We start from the raw sequence: 21,414 nt of genomic DNA, 5'->3' as shown, positions 1-21,414 counted from the left end.
TGTATGTGGTCCCCAACTATCTGTCCCTGCAGAGCACCACCCACTGGAAGGGGGCTAAGGAGGAGTTATCTAAGCTTATTGTAGACAAGGAATGTATTGTACTCTCCCAAGCACTTTGTACAGAGCTCTGCACACGGCAAGCCCTCAATAAATATGACTGATTGATACAACACATGGAAAGCGACCACCTGTACTCTCCCAAACACTTAGCAAGCTCTCAGCAAATACCACTGATTGATTGCTCAAGATGCGCAATTCAGTGGCAGAACTGGAAATGTTCTTCTACTGCCAAGTCTTTGCTCTGTACCTCAACAGATTAAACACATCGTTACTGTCCATACTACTTCTCACACTAAATCGCTCCTATTAATCGGTCCATTAAAGGGCTGCAATGAAACCCAACGGCACTCCAAGTTTCCAAATGATTTTCCTTTCTTATTTCTTAAGTGGTCGGTGCGGGGAGAAACACACAGCAAAAGTCAGTTCAAGTTTACTGTTCCTCTTTTTTTGGCCAACCAGAAAAAGGCAAATTACTGATTTCAAACATTTGGGTTTTCAAAATACTGACACCGTTGACTGATATGGATAGCAAGTGTGGAGGTCTGTTTCACTCGGAAAATAAAATGTCCAGAATTAGCTCAGAAAACTCTTTTAGGAGATTTGACAAACAATCGTTTGAAGCTTACCACTCGACATAGCTCTTGAACATCATGTTGCATGAAGCTGTCTAATGTTTCCCACCTTTTAAAGACGAATGATAACATTTAAACACATTTACATTGAGCATTTCTCAATATTTTCCTACTTCAATTCTGAATTAAAATGCAATAGTGATTAATTTATAGCGATTAAAGTATCTACAAGTGCAATAACTGGCTTATTTTTAGAATCCTGTTCCCACTCCAGGCATGAGATAACTGAAAAACACTCAGTTTATATACAATTATTCTCAGTGGTTTATTCAAATATAAATACAGCATTCTGCCTTCGGCTATTACTGCCTTTTGCACCATATCTACATCCTGTTTTGCATGTATCTCAACTATGATGGGAGACAACAAAGACCCTAGTCAAAATGTGTTATCTTGGGATATCGTCTCTCTCCCTAAAAATCAGATACTTTCTAAAAATGTCTTGGTGCTGCCATAAGAGAGAATGGTGATTCTGAGACAAAATAACAACAAAAAGCCCCATAAGGGCCGTCCTAAAATAATAAAAGGTATCGAAAATACCCACAAACTTATTTGAAATAAAAAGCAGCAACATTTACTCCAAACAGTAAGTGCTTAATGAATATTATTACTGGTTCTATTAATAAGTACTACTACTCCCATGTAACAATAAGACAAATCAGACAAGCATTTAAAATTGCCCCATATTCAGAGCTAACAAAGGCAGGAGGGACATGGCTTTCTGAAACAATGCTGTCTTCATTCAATATAGAAAAAAACAAAACACGGGGCTTTTCTATGAAGTTGCAAATATTAATGTTTAACATAGTTATGTGTTGAACACATATACATTCCTTATAAACTGAAAGTTCATTGTGGGAATGGAACGTGTCTGTTATATTGTACTCTCCCAAACACTTAATACAGTAAGCACTCAATAGATAAATAAGACTGACTGACTGGCATTTAAAAAAATGGGCTCCTGCACAATGACAGAACTTGGCTCTTCCGGGAATGTTCTCACCCTTCCCCCACTCCACCTCCAACCCTCTAAAAAGATGGGCAAGAACAAAGCTGCTTAAGGCCTATCCAACCTTTCCCCGCTACTACGAATCTTTAAAGCCAGAACGAAGTACTGGCCTGCCCTCAATGCCTCTTTTGCTCCGATCCTTTGCCGACTGCCCTATTTCATGTTCAGGGGACCAAAATCAAGTGGGGTTGGGTTTCAGCTCTTTAAGATTGTGCGGCAGCTAGCCTAAAATGGTGCTTCTTTTCCCTCTAGACTGCAAGCTCGTTGAGGGCAGGGACCGTGTCTGCTAACTCTGTTGCACTGAACTTTTCCAAGCGCTTACTACAGTGCTCTGAACATAGTAGGAGCTTAAAAAATACCATCAGTGGTGATTTATCTCACCCTGTTAAGCGCCTCCTGTTCGATTTCTGGTAGAAATGGAATATTTGTCTCCTGGCAAAGTCATCAGCACTTACCCAAAAGATTTTGTTAGTTTTTTGGTTCCTACTGGTTTGTCGCTGTGTTGGAGTTCATAGAACACTCTTTGCAGTGCTAAAGGGACGCTTTTAGATGAGTCGTCGCCTTCTGTCGGCATCATGTACACAGCCTAAAAAAGAATTTACTTGAAATATTTACAGAAGCATTTGCATCTTATCTAGGTAACTCTCCCTAAGTAAATGCCTAAGCTTTTCAAATGAGTACGTCTCCATTCCTCTTTTAGTTTATTCCATTTCACGCCTGCATTTGGAAGGGTTGGGTGGCACAGGATAAGGGCGCTTGTCGGAAAACTATGGTTCGTTTTGATGAAAGTGCTTCTCGGCCTTTCAAATGTTATTAAATCATCTGTTTCGAGAGAGAGAGAGAGAGGGAGAGGGAGAGGGAGGGAGAGGCTGTGGACTGGACTGTAGGGTCGCCTCTAGACTCTGAGCTCGTAACAGGCATGGAACGTGTCTACTAATTCTCTTGTCTTGGACTCTCGATTAGTAAAGTGCTCCCACATGTAAGCGCTCAATAAATATCCCCAATTGACTACGGACTGCTATGTGTCTAGGGAGAGCTCCTGTTCTGCTCCCCTTTAAGCTAGGGTCTACCTTAAAAAGCTTGATTCCAAATCTAATGGGAAAGAGAGATCAGCTTGTCTGGGTCTAATAGTAAATCTGCTTGTGGAGAACCGAATGAAACAAAGTCTTGTGCAGTAAAGGATAATTCTCTGAAAATTGGTCGTGGAACGGTTGAAATCAACATCTCCCAATCTTTAGTTATAAATCCCAAGAATACAAATATGCAGGTACAACAGTAAAATTTCCTTCACAGTCATGTACTGCTTTTCATTTACCATCACTTTGTAATTATAAAGTGTGACTCCAAATGGCAAGAAACAAAAAGGTAACACCGGAGAGTATCCTCTCACTGAAATCTGACCCCAAACTGCATAGTTCAAGAAAGTTTGGCAAAGCAGGAGCCAAAAAAATCAATCTGCATTCCCAAAAGATTAAAAAAAAAATCCCAACATATCTAAAAAGCCAAAGAATTGGCTATAAATATTTATAATGTCATGCCAGTATAAGGCAGGAAGGGTTTGAAACGGACAAAATATTCCCGGGTGGGTCAGAATAGCACATTTAATGTTTTCCCCAATCAAATGGGGATATACGCTCAAACCTTTAGAAAGAAGAATAATACTTTACAAAGTAAAGATAGAAGACAAATGAGTTTTTAACTAATAATTAGTAGCAGTGAAATGAAGGTGGGGTTGCAAATGAGGGTGACTGTGTTCTTGGGTTCAAACACCACAGAAATGCAGGCCCAGCCCAATCTGACTGGCCCTTTGCCTGGCTTAAATTTCCTAGCGGTGGGAAAGCCAGAGTTTACAGCAGAAGTTGGGCTTTTTTTTTTCTGCTGTGAATAGCTCACTCCTGCCATCTGGGTTCTGACTCCTGGCCTCAAACAAGTATAATGCTCATCAGCCGAGGAGACTTTAGGTCTTCAGCCATTTGGGCAACACACTGTGATGCCGCATGGTGTAATGGATAGAGCATGGGCTTCTGAATTAGAAGGTCATGTGTTCTAATCCTGACTCTAACACTTGCCTGCTGTGTGACCTTGGGCAAGCCACTTTACTTCTCTGTGCCTCAGTTACCTCATCTGTAAAACGGGATTGAGAGTGTGAGCCCTAAGTGGGACAGGGATTGTGTATAACCTGATTTGACTGTATCTACCCCAGCACTTAGAACAATGCCTGGCACATAGCAATCACTTAATGAGTATCATAATTATTTTTACTATTATGTACGGTAAATGCCCTCAACGGAGTTTAATAAGCTGTGATTTCTTTCACCTATTGCATTCCCAAGTGTATCTCTTCAAGAAACAGCAGTGAATCTCATAAGGTGAAAAAAAGAGTTAACGAACCATTCAAGAAATACCTTTCAGGGTTAAGGGATGAACTGTCATTTAGAAAACCATCTAAATCATCCCCCATTAATAAGTTTAAACTTCGAAATGATACAAGCACATGAACTTTGACATCCTTGGCCTTGACTTGAAGAAATAAGTTTTGCCTCAGATCTCTGGAAATAAGTCATGATGAATTCTCCATTTTCTAAAATCTGAAATCAGGTTTGGGATCAGGAGGAGGAATATAGCTTATTAAAATGAAGTGGTGAATGAACTGATAGGATGTCTTGGTTACCCCTGAATAAAAGTTCATAAACTGATGACTACAAGGTTATAGAAATGGAAGAATCCTGTTATTCCAAAGAAGTCATTATTGGGCCAAATTACCCATATATTTTCATCACCATAGAGGCATGGTGCCCTTCAGGGAAACAAAACAGAGGTGGTATGAGGAATGCACAGGGAAGTTTTCCAGAGAACTTTGATTTTCACCCATTAGCAGGGTGGCCCTAGTGGAACGAGCCCGGGTCTGGGAGTCGGAGGACCTGGGTTCTGATCCCAGCTCCGCCACTTGTGTGTTGTGTGACATTGGGCAAGTCCCACTTGTTTGCTGTGTGACCTTGGGCAAATCACTAGACCCTAGTTCCCTACTCCCGTCTACTTATGCTGAGCAGCTCACGTGGGACAGAGACTGTGTCCGGCCTAATTACCTTGTATCTATCCCAGTGCTTTGTACAGTGCTAGGCACATAGGAGCTTAACGAGTACCATAATTTAAAAAAAAAGTCCATTTACCTTCCGTAGTTGATTTGTGAAAAATAAAGTCTGTAACAAACTGTTCATGTAACATGTCGCTCCCTGGTTCTTTAAACCGACATATCCGGTGTGCTTCTTTGAATCCCACCTAGAAAGCAGTTTAAGGTTAAAGGTAAACTGCACAGTCAAAAGAAAACTGGCTTCCTTTCACAGTTATGGATGGAACATCTTTACAAGTGGGATACCATGCAGGGTTTACATTCTACCTTTAATATTAGCATCACAATCCAGCACCAAAAAACCCCACAAAAAACATGTGAAGGCACAGCACTTGCTATTCACCCACTCAAAAATTAAATATTAATACAAATAGCAATTATGGCTCGTCTCTGATAGCTTGGGGACAGAAAGGATGGCAGAGACACACAGGACGATCTGTCTGATCGCCATCTTTGTGCCTCTCAGTCTAATGGAGTTACCAGAAAGGTGGGGATTGGATCAGGGAAGGCGGTTGGCACCAGAAATCACTGCAGCTCTAAGGGGCCGAGGCCTCTTACATCAGCTGGCCCGACCACGGTCTCTGTGGCAAATATGGGGTACAATAATTTCAGCAACAAAAGGCAAGAGGCAACCTGTCTTGCCTGCTCTGCTGCCCTCTGTAAAAACATTTTCACCTTCACGACGGCAGTGGTAATAGTGGAGAGAGAGGAGAATAGGAGGGATAAGGAAGTAAAATAATTTGGGGGGGGGGGGGTCGGTGCAGACAGAAAGGGGAAAAGGAGAGGAAGGGACTGGAAAGCAGCGAGGAATAAAGGGGTTACACAAGAAAAATGGCTGGGGAAGTCTGGTGGAAAGAGCATGCAACCTAGGAACTACAGCTGAAGATTCTACTCCCAGCTCCATCACTGGCCTACTAGGTGCACTCAAGCTAGTCACTTAAACACTCTGTTCTGAAGTGTTTCATCTATAAAGTGAAAAACTTACTTGTCCCTTCCTACCTCAGTGGGACGGTGTGAGTGGGAAATGAGGTAGTAGATGTAACAGCAAAAATTAAAAACAAAAACAAACCAGAACAAAAAAACACTATAAAAATCCAAAAACAAACCAATGCACTCCAAACGTTATTAGGGAATGATCATCCAACAACATGAGGTTGTATGGGCTTGGCGTGCCACGGAATCATGGGGCAAGGATCAAACACTTAAGTTATTGGAGAAGTGTGGGGTATTACTGTAGGGGGATTAGCGATAGAGAGAGGGGAAGAGATGTCAGATTCTATATGGTGGTTGCGAAAAGAGGATAAATTGGGACCCAAGAAGGAATAAAGTATCAGGGAGAAGTATGGGGTCAAGTCAGAGAAGGACAGGAAACACAAAAATGAAGTGCTGCCAAACAGCAGCATGGCCTAGTGGAAAGAGCTTGGGCCTGGGAGCCAGGGGACCTGGGTTCTAATACCAGCACTGCCACGTTCCAGATGGGTGGCCTTGAGAAAGTCACTTCACTTCAATTAAGTGCTTCAGTTTCCTCATGTTAAAATGGGAATCCAATATCTGTTCTTCCTCTCCCTTAGGCCATGAGCCCTCTGTGGAACAAGGATGGGGTTCAACCTGATTATCTTCTAATGACCCCGGTACTTGGCACTCAGCGAGCATTTAACCTTTAGCCCGATTATTTATCCCTGGCACGAGTGTTCTTAACGTGTTTCAGATCCCAGCGAAAGAAAGCCTGCTTTGCAGGGCACTGGGAGTGGTAAGGAGAAGGGGTGGGGAGTGAGGAAGGTTTTTTTTTTTCCTTTGAAATCTAAACGAATCTAAGCTGACTGATTTAGGCTTCCTGGCAGAAATTATCTTGTAAAAAAGCAGGGTCAAGCAATACATTGACAATATATTAGAACTACAAGTTTAGAACAGTATTCAGAAAAAAGTGTGTTTAAAACTCTATCTTCAGGTCAACGTATACTGGAACTCAAGTCTAAGAACGCTTCCTTGGAGTGTAAACAGAATAGAAAGAAGATGAACAAAAACAAAAACCACTTACGCAACTCCATGTGGAGCATCTGCCTGCACATAGACTTCAAAAGTAACCTTGTCATCTTCTATAAATCCCTTTTCGGGATCAGTAACTTCCTGTAAATGAGAAATGAAATAAGATCTGTGGAAGAATAACAGGCGATCTCACTCTGGCCCCTGCTCTCTTAAAATCATTCAGGCTGGTTATCCTCTTTCAGTTGGTAGTAAGCAGCTTTTCTCCGACAAAGATATAAAATATTGCCAGGATGCTGAATGTTGGTGAACTCACTAAAAGGAGAACTTGCATTCTTTGCAAAGGATATGGAGAAAGGCTTTTGTGAGCTGAGAGAAGAGTTGAACGACAGGGCCCAGGCCTAACCTGTGTCAGTCAGCTCTGCAAATCAAGGGCGGTCAAATACAGGGAATCCGAGTTCCGTGAAATCAGACTTATTTGAACCAGTGTTTGAAGTATTCCGTGAAAGAACGCTCTACAGTATTTTGAGAGCATAAGGGACAAGCATTCATAGTAGGCCATCAGCAAAAGCTGTACTAGTCATAATGTGTAAGCTCGTTGTGGGCAGGGAATATCGGTTACATTGTACACTCCCAAGTGCTTAGTACAGAGCTCTTCACACAGTAAGCGCTCAATACATACCATCAATTCGCTGTATGTACAATGCATGGAACTCTCCCAGTGGTTTGCGCACAGTACGAACTCGATATGATTGAATGAACTAGGCACTTGGGAAATATACAGTGCATTGAAATTTGGGGAAATGTACAAAACCACGAATGGACACATTCCCTGCTCAAGGGGAACGTACACTTCAATGGAGGAGACAGTCATAAAAGTGACCATACTGAGTGACCAAAATGAATAACTGAATGCATAATTTAAAGTACATTTATATGTCCTAAAAATTAACAGTTAATAGGAACGTCTCAACTGATCAACAGGCTAATTAGACAAATAATCTAATTGATGGCCTAGTTCCCACTTCCCTCCCTGCTTTTGTCTTTGGCTACAAGCCTCTGCCTGACTGATTCACCCAAAGGGGCTTCTTCAGGTTCCCTGGCCAAGTGAGGGCATCTCTTTTCCTTCTCAGGACACGGCCTAGGCCGCCCCTGCCCAGCTGCTAGGTTGGCAGGCAGTTTAAATGTTTATTTGATGTAGCATCATTTCTCCAAGAGTATGACGAGAGTCGGGATTTCAAGACCAGGAATGAAGGCTTCCTGGCACCCAGAAGACAGGTCTGCCCAGCGTGATCCTTAATGATAGGTTGAAAGAAGTTCATTTTTTTTTTTTCTTCAATGGTATTTTTTAAGTGCTTACTATGTGCCAGGCACTGTTCTAAATGCTGGAGTAGATACATGTTCATAATAACGATGCATTTGTTAAGCGCTTACTCTGTGCCAAGGACTGTACTAAGCGTGGTTGGACACGGTTAGTGTTCCACGTAGGGCTCACGACCTTAATCTCCATTTTACAGATGAGGTAACTGAGGCACTGAGGAAGTGAAGTGACTTGCTCAAGGTCACACCTCAGGAAAGTGGCGGAGCCAGGAACAGAACCCAGCTCCTTCGGACTCTCAGGCCTGCACTCTAACAACTAGGCCATGTTGCTTCTGCCTGGGTCTGGGCCGCCAGCTTTGGCAGAATCATTAGTTGGCTACCATCATAAGTCTAGTATCAGTAATTTCAATATTGTGCTCCGATGCAGCAGGGCAGCACTGACAAACATTAGGGCGAAGCTGTATGGGCAACATACTTTTATCATGACAAGATCTACAGGCGTGGCTCCTAACTGGTCCAGCCAGGAATCTACCCAATTTGGGGAAGCAGCATGGCCTAGTGGACAGAGCACAGGCCTGGGAGGCAGAAGGATCTGGATTCTAACCCTGGCTTGGCCACTTGTCTGCTGTGTGACCCTGGACAAGTCACTTCACTTTCTCTGCACCTCAGTTACCTAGCCTGTAAAATGGGGATTGGACTGAGTCCTATGTGGGACTTGGACTATGTCCAGTCTGACTAGCTTGTATCTAACCCAGCTCTTAGCACAGTGCCTGGCATATGATAAGTGCTTAATACTATAAAAAAAACCACACCAAAACAAACCAAAAGAAACAAAAACCACAACTGCTGGCTGGACATTTACATTATCTGTCTCCCCCAACTCTAGACCATAAACTTGTTGTAGGCAGAGAATGTGTCTGTTTATTGTTGTACTGTACTCTCCCAAGAGCTAAGCATAGTGCTCTGCACAGAGTAAGCACTCAATAAAAACGATTGAATGAATGAATTGAAGTGCTGGGGCTTGGTGCTCTTCTCTTCACCCCAGCCCACTGGGAATATAAGGATTTATCCTAAAATCCCATTAAGTGGCAGCCAAGAGAATCACCTGAAATGCAGGTCTGTCAATCAGATAAAATTTTTTGGGGGGAGGGGAGGAAATATCATGTTTCCTGGTCAAAATGCCACTGACAGAATCAGAAATAATCGGTTCATGTACACAGGACAAAAGAATAAAGTTTGTCCCATGGAATTAATCAACCAATGGTATTAAGTCCTAAATGTGTGCAGTGCACTCTACTAAACTTTGGCAAAGTACAATACAACAGAATTGGTAGACACAATCCCTGACATGGAAATGGAGATCAAAAAAATTATCCCCCCGAATAAATCACATCAAGAAAAAAAAAATACAATTCCTCTATGCAGACATGGCTATGTACTAGCAGTTCAAAATTCACAACCCTACGTAATGTTTCCCCTACCAGAAATCTGTTAATTAGGTTCAGGCCAAAACAACCTTAACCCATGAAACCTAAGCCTCAAAACGAACACCCATACTAAAATCTACTAAAATGAAGGATCGATATGTGGTAATGCACAGGAAATAGAAGGCAGTGTGGGCTAGAAGAGCATGGGCCAGGGAGTTAGAGGATCTGGGTTCTAATCCTGGCGCCACCACCTGTCAGCTGTGCGACCGTGGGCAAGTCACTTCACTTCTCTGTGCCTCAGTGACCTCACCTGTAAAATGTGGACTCACCGTGAGCCCTAAGTGGAATGGGGACTGTATGCAACCTGATTATCTTATATCTAGCCCAGCATGTAATATAGTGCCTGGCACACAGTAAGCAATTAACAAATGGCAATTTTTTTTAATAAAAAAAAGGTTATAAGATAAAGGCTATCTGGTGGTCTAGTTCACTGTGACTTACACTCCAGGCCATGAAGTTGGAAAATCCCCAATCATTCTCCTTATGAAAGAACAAGTGACTGATTCGGCGGCTGAATGATTTTTCGTCATCTTTGTAATTTATTATCTTCAGCACAGCTTGCGCATGGCAAGACCACGACCTGTGAAACCAAAGACACAAGTGGATAAGTTCTCCGGTTGCTAATGTACACATACACAAATCTACATTCACAGAGCACATGTTTAAAACACACTCAACTTAACACCTCAAGAGTCCAAAGCTTCGCAACTCTTTGTTCAATTCAGTGTGAAACATTGGTTTGGCTTACAGTGGTCTGCACAAAGTAAGCACTTAATACTACAATTACTATAGGATATTTCATGTAAAGGAATGTCATATTTTTGTAGAGGTTCTAGAATGGATTCTGTTTTATTAGAAAAATGTTTGTGGGAAAATCTAACCCACAATCCCCAGGAACGTACTATGGCTGTATCATGGAATATATCTGCATTTTGGACCCTGGATCCAGGGAAATTGGGTTTTGAAAACTGGAAGAAGCACATGGAAACGATATAGCACTGATCTGACTGCACTGCTATTTTCTTGACTGACAGACAATGCCAGCAAAGATAGTGAAAAAATCTTCAGAGCTTCAAATGACAACTTCATAAGATATTCAATAATTTGGGAAAGGCACAGGTCCGGTCTCCCCGCCTGCCCTGCCTTTCTAATGGCATTTGCTAAGCGCTTACTCTGTGTCCCTTGGTATTCCTCTTAGTACACGTCGATATCCTACTTCCTCTCAAAGCAGGCCTTGCACAAGTGCATTTCTATCCAAAAAGTAATGCTCACTGTTTGGTTGAAATAAGACTTTCAAATGCTGTGATCCCTTATGTTCTATTTTTGGATGAAGTTTCTGGTTGTTGTTTTTCCAATTTTGCCGGAGGAGTCTAAGGTAGAAGACATTCCCCACTTTCTGGAGGAACCAATGCACTCTGAGGGGTGAAGCTGACAAAAACACTGAGCCCACTTCTCCCAGTGTCCAAAGTTCCTTCCCGGTAGTAAGTTAGACACGTGGGAAGGTGCATTAGCTCTCCACGTTACTGCAACACCCTAAATAGTAACTTTAGATGTTAGGTGACTTGGGCTCAATCCCAGGGATAGGAACAACAATGCCACAATTCAAAAGAACTAAGACACACCCACGTTTGGCATCTTTCCGACCCCCCGATTCCTGGCTTTTGTGGTGACTCAAACTTTTTTTCTTTTTTAATGGTGTTAGTTAAGCGCTTATTATGTGCCAGGCACTGTACTGAGTGTCGGGGTAGATACAAGCTAATCAGATTGGACAAAGTCCATGTCCTACATGGGGCTCAGAGTCTCACTCCCCACTTTACAGATGAGGTAACTGAGGCACGGAAATGACTCATCTAAAGTCGCCCAGCAGATAAGTGGCAGAGCCAGGATTAGAACCCAGGGCTCTTGACTCGTCGTCTCCAGGGCATCTATTTGATTTGGCTTATTGATGTAGTTTCAATGAACAGTAGAGGAAATGAGGGCAGTTTAAGGGTTTGAACAATTTTCACTTTGTTAATATATAAAGAGATTTTAATTGGGCTATTTAATATATTTATTCCACCACTCACCAAATTGGCTGCTCTGTAGGAGTCAAATAAAACCTCCAACTGACACTTTGAAAAAAAATGTCTAGAATCATGCTGAAAGGGTTCAGTGTTGTTTTTAAACAATCTAATAAGGATGTGTATTAAATAAAACATGACAGGACAACATAAACAAAATCCTAGCAGGTGAGTTTCAATAAATACTATGTATTTTTATGAAATCATCAAGAATATCTAGCACTGTCTTTAAGCAGACCAAGATTAAGGTGTGCTCTAACAGCTCGGTTACTCAAGAGAACATTACTTCACTCCGAAGCCAGCCGCATGCCACAGGTGTCCTTTAGACTGTAAGCTCGTTGCTGGCAGGGAACGTGTCCCCCGACTCTATTGTACTGTATTCTCCCAAGCACTTAATACAGTGCTCTGCACAAAGTAGGCGCTCATTAATACGACTGATTGAACGGTTTTCCCAAATGCGTTAGGTTACCTTTGTTCCTCTTAGAACCTACTGTTACTTCTGAACTTGACAGAAATAACTTTTCTCTCAGAGCATTCACTGCATTTCATCATCATCCTCCTCATCCTTGTCCTATTCCCAGAAGAGATCAGTTTAATTTTCCCAACACTTTCATCCCTTTTGTAAGTTCACGATTAAAGGGGTCTTACGTGGAATCCGATTCGGCGTTGCACTGAAGAAAGAACCCTACGCTTTTTTGATGTGGCCGGTCCGGGTAGAATCGGGGCATCACCATGATCTTCCACGGCAGATTCCGGACAAAACAGGGAGGGCTCAGGACGGACTCGCTCAGCCGGCTGAAACGTTCGACGGTGAACTGAAACGTTGCTTCGGAGCGCCAACTGGTGTCTGTCAAACAAAATGGCTCGTGAATTCTAGGGCGGGGGAAATTCTGAAGCTCAAAAACACCTTCTGCTCCAACAGATCAGTTGGAAGCCAGCGGTTAAAGGGTACAGCGGATGGTCAAAATACCTCATAAGAACATTCCACAAAAATATTCCCACTCAAGTTTTGGAAATTTTAACTCTGGCCAAAGACAGTGTTCTCGAGCCACTTAAAGGCACCAAAGAGCAATGATCATGGGAATATTATTTTCTTCTAAACAATCTTAATAGGACACAAGGCATTTTGAATTTCATGCTCATCACTTTCAGATGGAAACACCTGATGCCCTTATGTGACGGGAACATGTACACCTACTTAAGATAATGGTGGCTTCTTACATCTTTTGTGGGCTTCCCATGCCGTAATGTGGAGAAACATCTCTATGTTTTTCCCAGGACTCTCTAGCAGGGCAGCTTTTTTAAAATTATATTTGTTAAGCTTTTACTATGTGCCAGGCACTGTACTAAACGCTGGGGTAGATACAAGTTAACAGGTTGGACACAATCTCCTCCTTAGGGCTTACAGCTTAATCCCCATTTTCCTGATGAACTGAGGCACAGAGAAGTGAAGACACTTGCCTGAGGACACCCGACAGACAAGAATCATGATGAAATTTGTTAAGCGCCTACTATGTGCCAGGAACTGTACTAAATGCTGGGGTGGATACAACCAATTCGAGTTGGACAGTCACTGTCCCATGTGGGGCTCACAGGCTCAACCCCCATTTTGCAGATGAGGTAAATAAAGCACAGAGAAGTGAAAATGATTTGCCCAAGGCCACACAGCCAAGTGGTGGAGCCGGAATTAGAACCCATGACTTTATGATTCCCAGGCCCGTGCCTTGGCCACTACACCATGCTACTTCTTATAACCCCGGACCCCTGACTTCCAGGCCCATAATCTTTCCACTAGGCCCAGCTGCTTCTATAAAGCTTATAGACACACCTGCTGGCTCTTTGGAGGGCCTGGTAGCTTAAAGTGGAGTTTCTAACTTTCTGCCGGGCATATCCGTGAGTGGCAGAGGGGTTGGGGCGGCTCAGAACCAGGGATCAGCAGCTGCTAATCAATTCTGGCCCACAGTTCGGAGTCTATCGCTCCTGAACCAGGCGTGGTGCACGAGCACAAGGTGGTGTCCCCCTCCACTCTAAAAGCAGACTAGACTCTTACCTGATCTCTCAATTAATTAATCAATGGTATTTACTGAGTGCTTCTCGGGAGCAGAGCGCTGCATCATGAGCTCAACACAACAAGAACACTCCCTGTCGTTTTCAGTCCAGGTTCCTCCAGGTTTTGGCTAAGTGTCTCTAAACTCTACCCCACTCTCTAGACTGTAAACTCGTCGTGGTCAAGGAATATGGCTATTAACTCCATTGGGCTGTCCTCTCCCGAGCACTTATTGGAGTGCTCTGCACCCAGTAAACGCTCAATAAATGTCACTGATTGATAAACCCCTCAATTTTTCTCCCAGATGGGTCTGAAGGGCAAATAAGAGTTATTTATGGGGAACTTTATAATATTAGTTGTGGATTAAATACGTCTCTGAACGCCTGCAACACCCCACACCAGATGTTGGGCGGTTGATAACTGAGGGCAGTGAAAGAGCTCTTGCTATGGGCTAATCTGGTAGCTCTCCACATGTGAAGAACTAAAGAAGAGAACGCTAAAAAGAGTAAAGAACTAAATCACTTGCTGGCTTCCGAACGAAGCAGCCTGGGGACTCCTTTAGTGAGTGTTCTTCGCTTTACAAACAAGGTAAATATTGCGAAGTAGTAGTAACCAGTGTAAATAAACTTAAAATGATCAGTGATTCGGATATCTTCAGAACCACTCCGTGGGAAACCATCTCTCAGTTTAAATTTCACATTCCCTGACTGACGTCCTCTCTGGTTTCCCAGTTTTTGGGTTCCCGAAAGATTGAGGTATTTAAATTTAGAGGAATTTCATTAAATTGAAGGCTCTACTTTTTGTGTGCCCTAATCCCCTCTCAAAAGATGACGGAAAATTGAAGACTCTGAGAAATATCAAGCACATTAAGAGTTTCCTCCTTAATGTTTCCCTAATTAAGAATCCTTGACCCCTGCCCTAAGGGCAGAATTTTTAAAACTGCCATTCCAACACAGCTTTGTCTAAAATTGTATCTTTTCTAATGGCTTCTTAGGAAGAATTCTAAGGCAAGATTTAAATCTGCAGCCAACATTTATTTTTAAACTGAACCAAAAGCCTGTTTAGTGAGAAAAATTTTAAAACCAAGTTAGCAGTGCCATATCCACAAAACCTATATTCCACTGCAAATCATAAAGAGAAAAACAAAAAACAAAAACAAAAACCCCAAAAAACCTACCAGTGACCCAAGTGTTCAATTTCTTTCTCTACAATATCTCTAGGTAAAAATGTTGTCCCTGTATTTTTCCCTGGTGATTTCTGGAATTCACTTGTAGTGCATATATGCATTAGGCAAGCAGGTCATTGGTGATAACCAGGTCACAGAGAGACAAGTTAAGTGAGGAAGTCTCAAACACAAGGGAAATAGGGAAAGATAATAGCCTGCCTCACATCCCCTCACCTACTTTTCCAAACCCATTGAATCACTACAGCAGGCACTGCAGATGAAGAAATGAAATGTGTTTTAAGTAATGAGACATTCTTGCTCTTTGGCATGGACCTGGTCAGCTTGAAGATATGCTGGCCAGATGCCCCACTACCCAAAAGCAAACTCTGATAGGGCTAATGCAGTTCAGAGTTAGGAAGTGCTATACCCCTCGCCCTCCTGGCACAGGGAGCGTACAAGCCGGGGCATCAGCAAACACAGAAATATGCACGTAGCAGACTCAGAATCTCAGGATCCAGCAAAAAGAGGAATCCAGCTGCACAACATATCTTCTTGGATTTGGGATTTTTCTTTTTGAGGAATAACAATAATGATAATAGCACCAATAAAATAATAATAGCGGCATTTGTTAAGCATTTACTATGTACCAGGCACTTAGCATACTAAGCGCTGGGGTGGATACAAGCAAATCAGGTTGGAAACAGTCCCTGCCCCACACGGGGTTCACAGTCGCAATCCCCATTTTAGAGATGAGATAACTGTGGCCCAGAGAAGTGAAGAGACTGACCCAAGGTCACCCAGAAGACAAGTGGCAGAGCTGGGATAATAACCCACGGCCCCTGGCTCCCAGGCCTGGGCTGGATCCACTACGCCACGCTGCTATCCCAATTAACCTCGTCTTGAGAATAATTAGCCTTGTCTTGAAAAAGTATGTTCATTAATCTTTAAGAAGGGGAATTCTTCTTCCCAACATCGATTTAAAAAAAACCTCATTAAAAGAAAATCAATCATATTTATTGAACGCTTACAGTGTGCAGAACACCACGCTAAGTGCTTGGGAGAGTACAATATAATAATAATGTTGGTATTTGTTAAGCGCTTACTATGTGCCGAGCACTGTTCTAAGCGCTGGGGTAGACATAGGGGAATCAGGTTGTCCCATGTGGGGCTCACAGTCTTAATCCCCATTTTACAGATGAGGGAACTGAGGCACAGAGAAGTTAAGTGACTTGCCCACAGTCACACAGCCAACAAGTGGCAGAGCTGGGATTCGAACTCATGAGCCCTGACTCCAAAGCCCATGCTCTTTCCACCAAGCCACGCTGCTTCTCCAAACAATATAACAATAGAGAAGTTCCCTGCCCACAACGAGTTTACAGTCTAGAGGAAGTCTGGCAACTAAAGAATCCATCGTATGCTCCCGGCTTGAGTCCCAAAACTACAGAACTCTCAATTGATATAACTTGACTGCAGCCCCACAGAGTACTTTATTCTACCTTAAGGAATATTCATTCATTCAATAGTATTTATTGAGCTCTTACTATGTGCAGAGCACTGTACTAAGCGCTTGGGATGAACAAGTCGGCAACAGATAGAGACGGTCCCTGCCGTTTGACGGGCTTACAGTCTAATCGGGGGAGACGGACAGACAAGAACAATGGCACTAAACAGCGTCAAGGGGAAGAACATCTCGGAAAAACAATGGCAACTAAATAGAATCGAGGCGATGTACAATTCATTAACAAAATAAATAGGGTAACGAAAATATATACAGTTGAGCGGACGAGTACAGTGCTGTGGGGATGGGAAGGGAGAGGTGGAGGAGCAGAGGGAAAAGGGGAAAATGAGGCTTTAGCTGCGGAGAGGTAAAGGGGGGATGGCAGAGGGAGTAGAGGGGGACGAGGAGCTCAGTCTGGGAACGCCTCTTGGAGGAGGTGATTTTTAAGTAGGGTTTTGAAGAGGGAAAGAGAATCGGTTTGGCGGAGGTGAGGAGGGAGGGCGTTCCGGGACCGCGGGAGGACGTGACCCGGGGGTCGACAGCGGGATAGGCGAGACCGAGGGACGGTGAGGAGGTGGGCGGCGGAGGAGCGGAGCGTGCGGGGTGGGCGGTAGAAAGAGAGAAGGGAGGAGAGGTAGGAAGGGGCAAGGTGATGGAGAGCCTCGAAGCCTAGAGTGAGAGTTTCTGTTTGGAGCGGAGGTCGATAGCAACCACTGGAGTTGTTTAAGAAGGGGAGTGACATGCCCAGATCGTTTCTGCAGGAAGATGAGCCGGGGCAGCGGAGTGAAGAATAGACCGGAGCGGGGCGAGAGAGGAGGAAGGGAGGTCAGAGAGAAGGGCTGACACAGTAGTCTAGCCGGGATATAACGAGAGCCCGATAATAGTAAGGTAGCCGTTTGGGTGGAGAGGAAAGGGGGGATCTTTGGCGATATCGTAGAGGTGAAACCGGCAGGTCTTTGGTAACGATAGGATGTGTGGGGTGAACGAGAGGGACGAGTCAAGGATGACACCGAGATTGCGGGCCTGCGGGACGGGAAGGATGGTCGTGCCATCCACGGTGATGGAGAAGTCTGGGGAGAGGACCGGTTTGGGAGGGAAGATGAGGAGCTCAGTCTCGCTCATGTTGAGTTTAGGTGGCGGGCCGACATCCAGGTGGAGACGTCCCGGAGGCGGGAGGAGATGCGAGCCCGAAGGGAGGGGGAGAGGACAGGGGCGGAGATGTAGATCTGCGTGTCATCTGCGTTAGAGATGGTAGTCAAAGCCGTGAGAGCGGATGAGTTCACCGAGGGAGTGAGTGTAAATGGAGAACAGAAGAGGGCCAAGAACTGACCCTTGAGGAACTCCAACAGTTAAAGGATGGGAGGGGGAGGAGGCTCCGGCGTAGGAGACCGAGAATGATAGGCCAGAGAGGTAAGAGGAGAACCAGGAGAGGACAGAGTCCGTGAAGCCAAGGTGAGATAGGTATGGAGGAGGAGGGGATGGTCGACAGTGTCAAAGGCAGCAGAGAGGTCAAGGAGGATCAGAATGGAGTAGGAGCCATTGGATTTGGCAAGAAGGAGGTCATGGGTGACCTTAGAGAGAGCTGGAACACTGTTAGGGAAACTGGGGAGTGCTAGACTGATGTGACAAACAGCTTGAGCACAAACGGGGAGGGAATGTGTCTGCTAATTCTGTTGTATTGTCCTCTCGCAAGCACTTAGTACAGTACGCTGCACATAGAAGTACTCAATAAATACCACTGATTAACTGATTGGTGCAGTGCTGGAAGGGGTGAGTATTTCACTAAAACTTGGGCCACAATCCTTGTGCCCATGAATCAATTTTAGAGAGAAGACAAACTACAAACAGATCATTTGGGGGAAGTCCTGCGTTCCGAACACATCGAGGCTATTATTCTTTTTCCTAACCTCCCCATCAATTATCCAACAAGACAAAGTACGTCTGCTTTCATATTAAATATGCTACCTCTGCTGGTCACAAAGGAGACAAGTGGTGGAGCCGGGATTAGAATCCAGATCCTCTGATTCCCAGACCTGTGCTCTTTCCACCAGGCCATGCCAAAACTGTATCTTCCAAGGGTCTAGTACAGTGCTCTGCACACAGAAAGCGCTCAATAAATACAACTGAATGAATGCTTCTCAAAGGTAAGCATCATTTAAATTGACATGTATTAAGACACACATGTAACTCCTCTATGGTTAACATACATTTTTAATGACTTGATGATTTAAAGTACAATCTGAGGAGAGCCTTACTTCAGAACTCTTATTTTTCAAAATAACTCGGCCCAGTTTAGACAGCTTGGGTGAGATTTGTAATAGAAATTGCCTTACTTCCCTGAACTAACAAAAAAACCTTCCTACCATACGGGCATTAACAATACCACCACATTATACCACTTCCAAGGGGGCAGATTTATAAATTGCTTCTGTTTACTTATCATTTCATCCCCTTGCCCTTTATTCGGATAGAATAGCATACGATACGAATATGGTGGAAGTGTTCCATGAAGCCAACTTCTGCCTTGCACTTTGAAATGCATTCTCTAAGTATCCAATCTTTATGACATAGACAACACTGCCTTGCCAAACTTCCTTGCTGGAAATGCTCCTAGACAACCTAACTCATCAGAAATCCAACTTTCTTGTATAAGTAAGGCAGTTAGCAATTTGGGAAGTTCAAAGCTCCCAACTCTATGTTCTGTTTCTCCTTCCAGCAATCTGTTGATTAGATTTGGGCTTAAAAGAACTTTAACCCATGAAACTTACCCAAGTGTCTGAATATCTTAAGCATATGCTGCAGTGTCTTGTCATTAAAGCTACTGTCAATAAAGTCATTGAAGGATTGTTGCTGCCTGTAACATAACGAAACCTGTGCAAAAGTCCTCAACTATAAGTACCATCATAGAAGTAGATGTTACATAAGATAGACTCCATCTTGGCAAACAACCTGCGCAAGTTTACAGGTTTACCTGGGCAGTTGCAGATTGACTGGTCCAATTACTCTCTAAATTTCTGTTAAATCATAAGAGCCAGAGACCATTTCACTAATGAAAAATCTGATAAAGTCTTTGAAAGGCATTTTTAAATACACACAGGATACACCTAAGAAATTACGTTAGACAGCCAAGTTTTCCGAATGGAAGGGTTATCGATTGGACTACAGTCCGTGGGATTTGAAATCCCTCCACTGGTTAGAACGCCTGTTCTGAAGGAACACACTCATCTTCCAGGTGTTTTAGTGCTTACTTTGTGCAGGGCACTCTACTAAACACTGGGAAGGTGCAATATAATAGGGTTGGTAGACATGATTTCTTGCCATGGAATTGATTTTAAAAAAACCCAACAAACTTACCTCAAAAGTCTTAAAAAAAAAATTCCTCTTTGTTGACATGGCCATGTATTGGCAGTTTCAAAAATTCCAAACCCTATGTACTGTTTTCCCAATCCAGCAATCTGTTAATTAGGTTTCAGGCCCCAAAATAACATTAACCCATGAAATTTATCCAGGTCTCAGAGCTAACATTTTGATACTAAAATCTACTCAAATGAGGGACTGATATGTGGTAATGCAGAGGAAATGGGAAGCAGTGTGGCCTGGTGGAAAGAGCACGGGCCTGTGAATCAGAGAACTTGGGTTCTAATCCTGACTCCACCACTTGTTAGCTGTGTGACCGTGGGCAAGTTTTAGCAATATTCCAGGGGTTGCCGGCTCTTGCATAATCCCGCCTTATGGAAAACCTGGACTGAAGGTAACACAACTTATTCGATACCACACACAAACCGTTTATTCTGACTTTAAATCGCATGTTAATCAGGCTGGATGAATATTCTCTAATTCTCTGAAAGCATTCTAGCCAAAAGGTAGTGGAAACAGGCTTTTGGAGGTTATGAGTGTACTTGAAAATGCCCTTGTGACCCATTTTTGTAAACGGTTAAGAACTACTATGCCCTCACATAAATTTAGCCAGCCTAGTCTGATAAGCTGATGGACTTTAGACTGCCACCCTGAACTACTTCCGTCAACCAGATTTCCAAACCCAGTTTCGAAGCAAGGGAAGCACTCTCATTGGTTCAAGAGTAGAAAAAAGATTACAAGGAAATGTCAAGGTGACAATTCTCTTGATGAACCACACCCCCAAATCCCATCTCCCACTTTAAATTCGGACAGAGTCCTCTAGATTGCGAGCCCACTGTGGGCATGAATCTGTTGTTATACTGTACTCTACCAAGTTCTTAGTACAGTGCTCTGCACAGAGTAAGCACTCGGTAAGTACAACAATGAATGAATGAGTGAGGCCCCCTCAAGGGACAAGGACTAGGTCTGTTATCCTCCCCAGCACTTAAGTACAGTGCTCTGCATACAGTAAGGGCTTAATAATACTATTTCTACTACCCCAAGAAGAACCGGTGACTGATTGAATGCCATATTTCTGTCATGTTCTGTGACTGAAAGGGAAGAACACTAGTCTCAGCCTGTTTAAAGTGCTAATGTTACCCCCAAATGCTTCTTTAACACATTTTCTTCCCATTTCATAGTCTCCAGCTAACTTCATAATGACCTTTTAGCATGCTCCGAAGGAAACATTCTCGTATCAAATATGTGCCTTTCATTCCAAAACACTCTCCCTTCAAAATAACATCACTTCTTTGAATTTTGAAAGGCGCTCATTGGTATTTTGCCAAATGTTGCTTGCATCAATGTTCTGGTTTTATCACCTCAAAATTCTGAGGAAGAGAGTATGAGTTCGTTTTACAGATGAGGAAACTGAGGTCTGAAGAGAGGGTAAGTGCCTTGACCACAGTCACGATGTCCACTGGTAGTTAGAACTCTCAGACCTGCATTTTTAACTGTTACTATTATGGTATAAGTTCTTGCTATGGTCAGACATTTCTCAAAGCCTTGGGCAGTGATACAAGTTAACCATTTTGGACACAGTCCCTGCCCCATGTGGGGCTCAGCCTCCCCAAATGAATATTTTCAACTGTGAAAAATCTTAAAGAGATAATCTGTATAAAAGCCA

General features: G+C 43.3%; 1 protein-coding gene across 2 annotated transcripts in view; it reads right to left on the bottom strand.

Moving 5' to 3' along the window:
• USP7 (ubiquitin specific peptidase 7) overlaps positions 1-21,414 on the bottom strand; it is a 93,107-nt gene that overhangs the window by 32,031 nt on the left and 39,662 nt on the right. For both annotated transcript variants that reach the window (XM_029053792.1, XM_029053799.2), the window contains 6 exons: positions 12,330-12,528; positions 10,063-10,201; positions 6,870-6,958; positions 4,872-4,980; positions 2,157-2,287; positions 687-741 (listed from right to left, as the gene is read on the bottom strand). In XM_029053792.1, the coding sequence (XP_028909625.1) occupies positions 687-741; positions 2,157-2,287; positions 4,872-4,980; positions 6,870-6,958; positions 10,063-10,201; positions 12,330-12,528 (722 nt within the window). The remainder of the gene's footprint in view (positions 1-686; positions 742-2,156; positions 2,288-4,871; positions 4,981-6,869; positions 6,959-10,062; positions 10,202-12,329; positions 12,529-21,414) is intronic.

The sequence above is a fragment of the Ornithorhynchus anatinus genome, chromosome 2, assembly GCF_004115215.2.
Source record: "Ornithorhynchus anatinus isolate Pmale09 chromosome 2, mOrnAna1.pri.v4, whole genome shotgun sequence".
Taxonomy (NCBI): Eukaryota; Metazoa; Chordata; class Mammalia; order Monotremata; family Ornithorhynchidae; genus Ornithorhynchus; species Ornithorhynchus anatinus.
The sequence above is the reverse complement of the archived record's forward strand: the minus strand, read 5'-3'. Positions and strand labels throughout refer to the sequence as shown.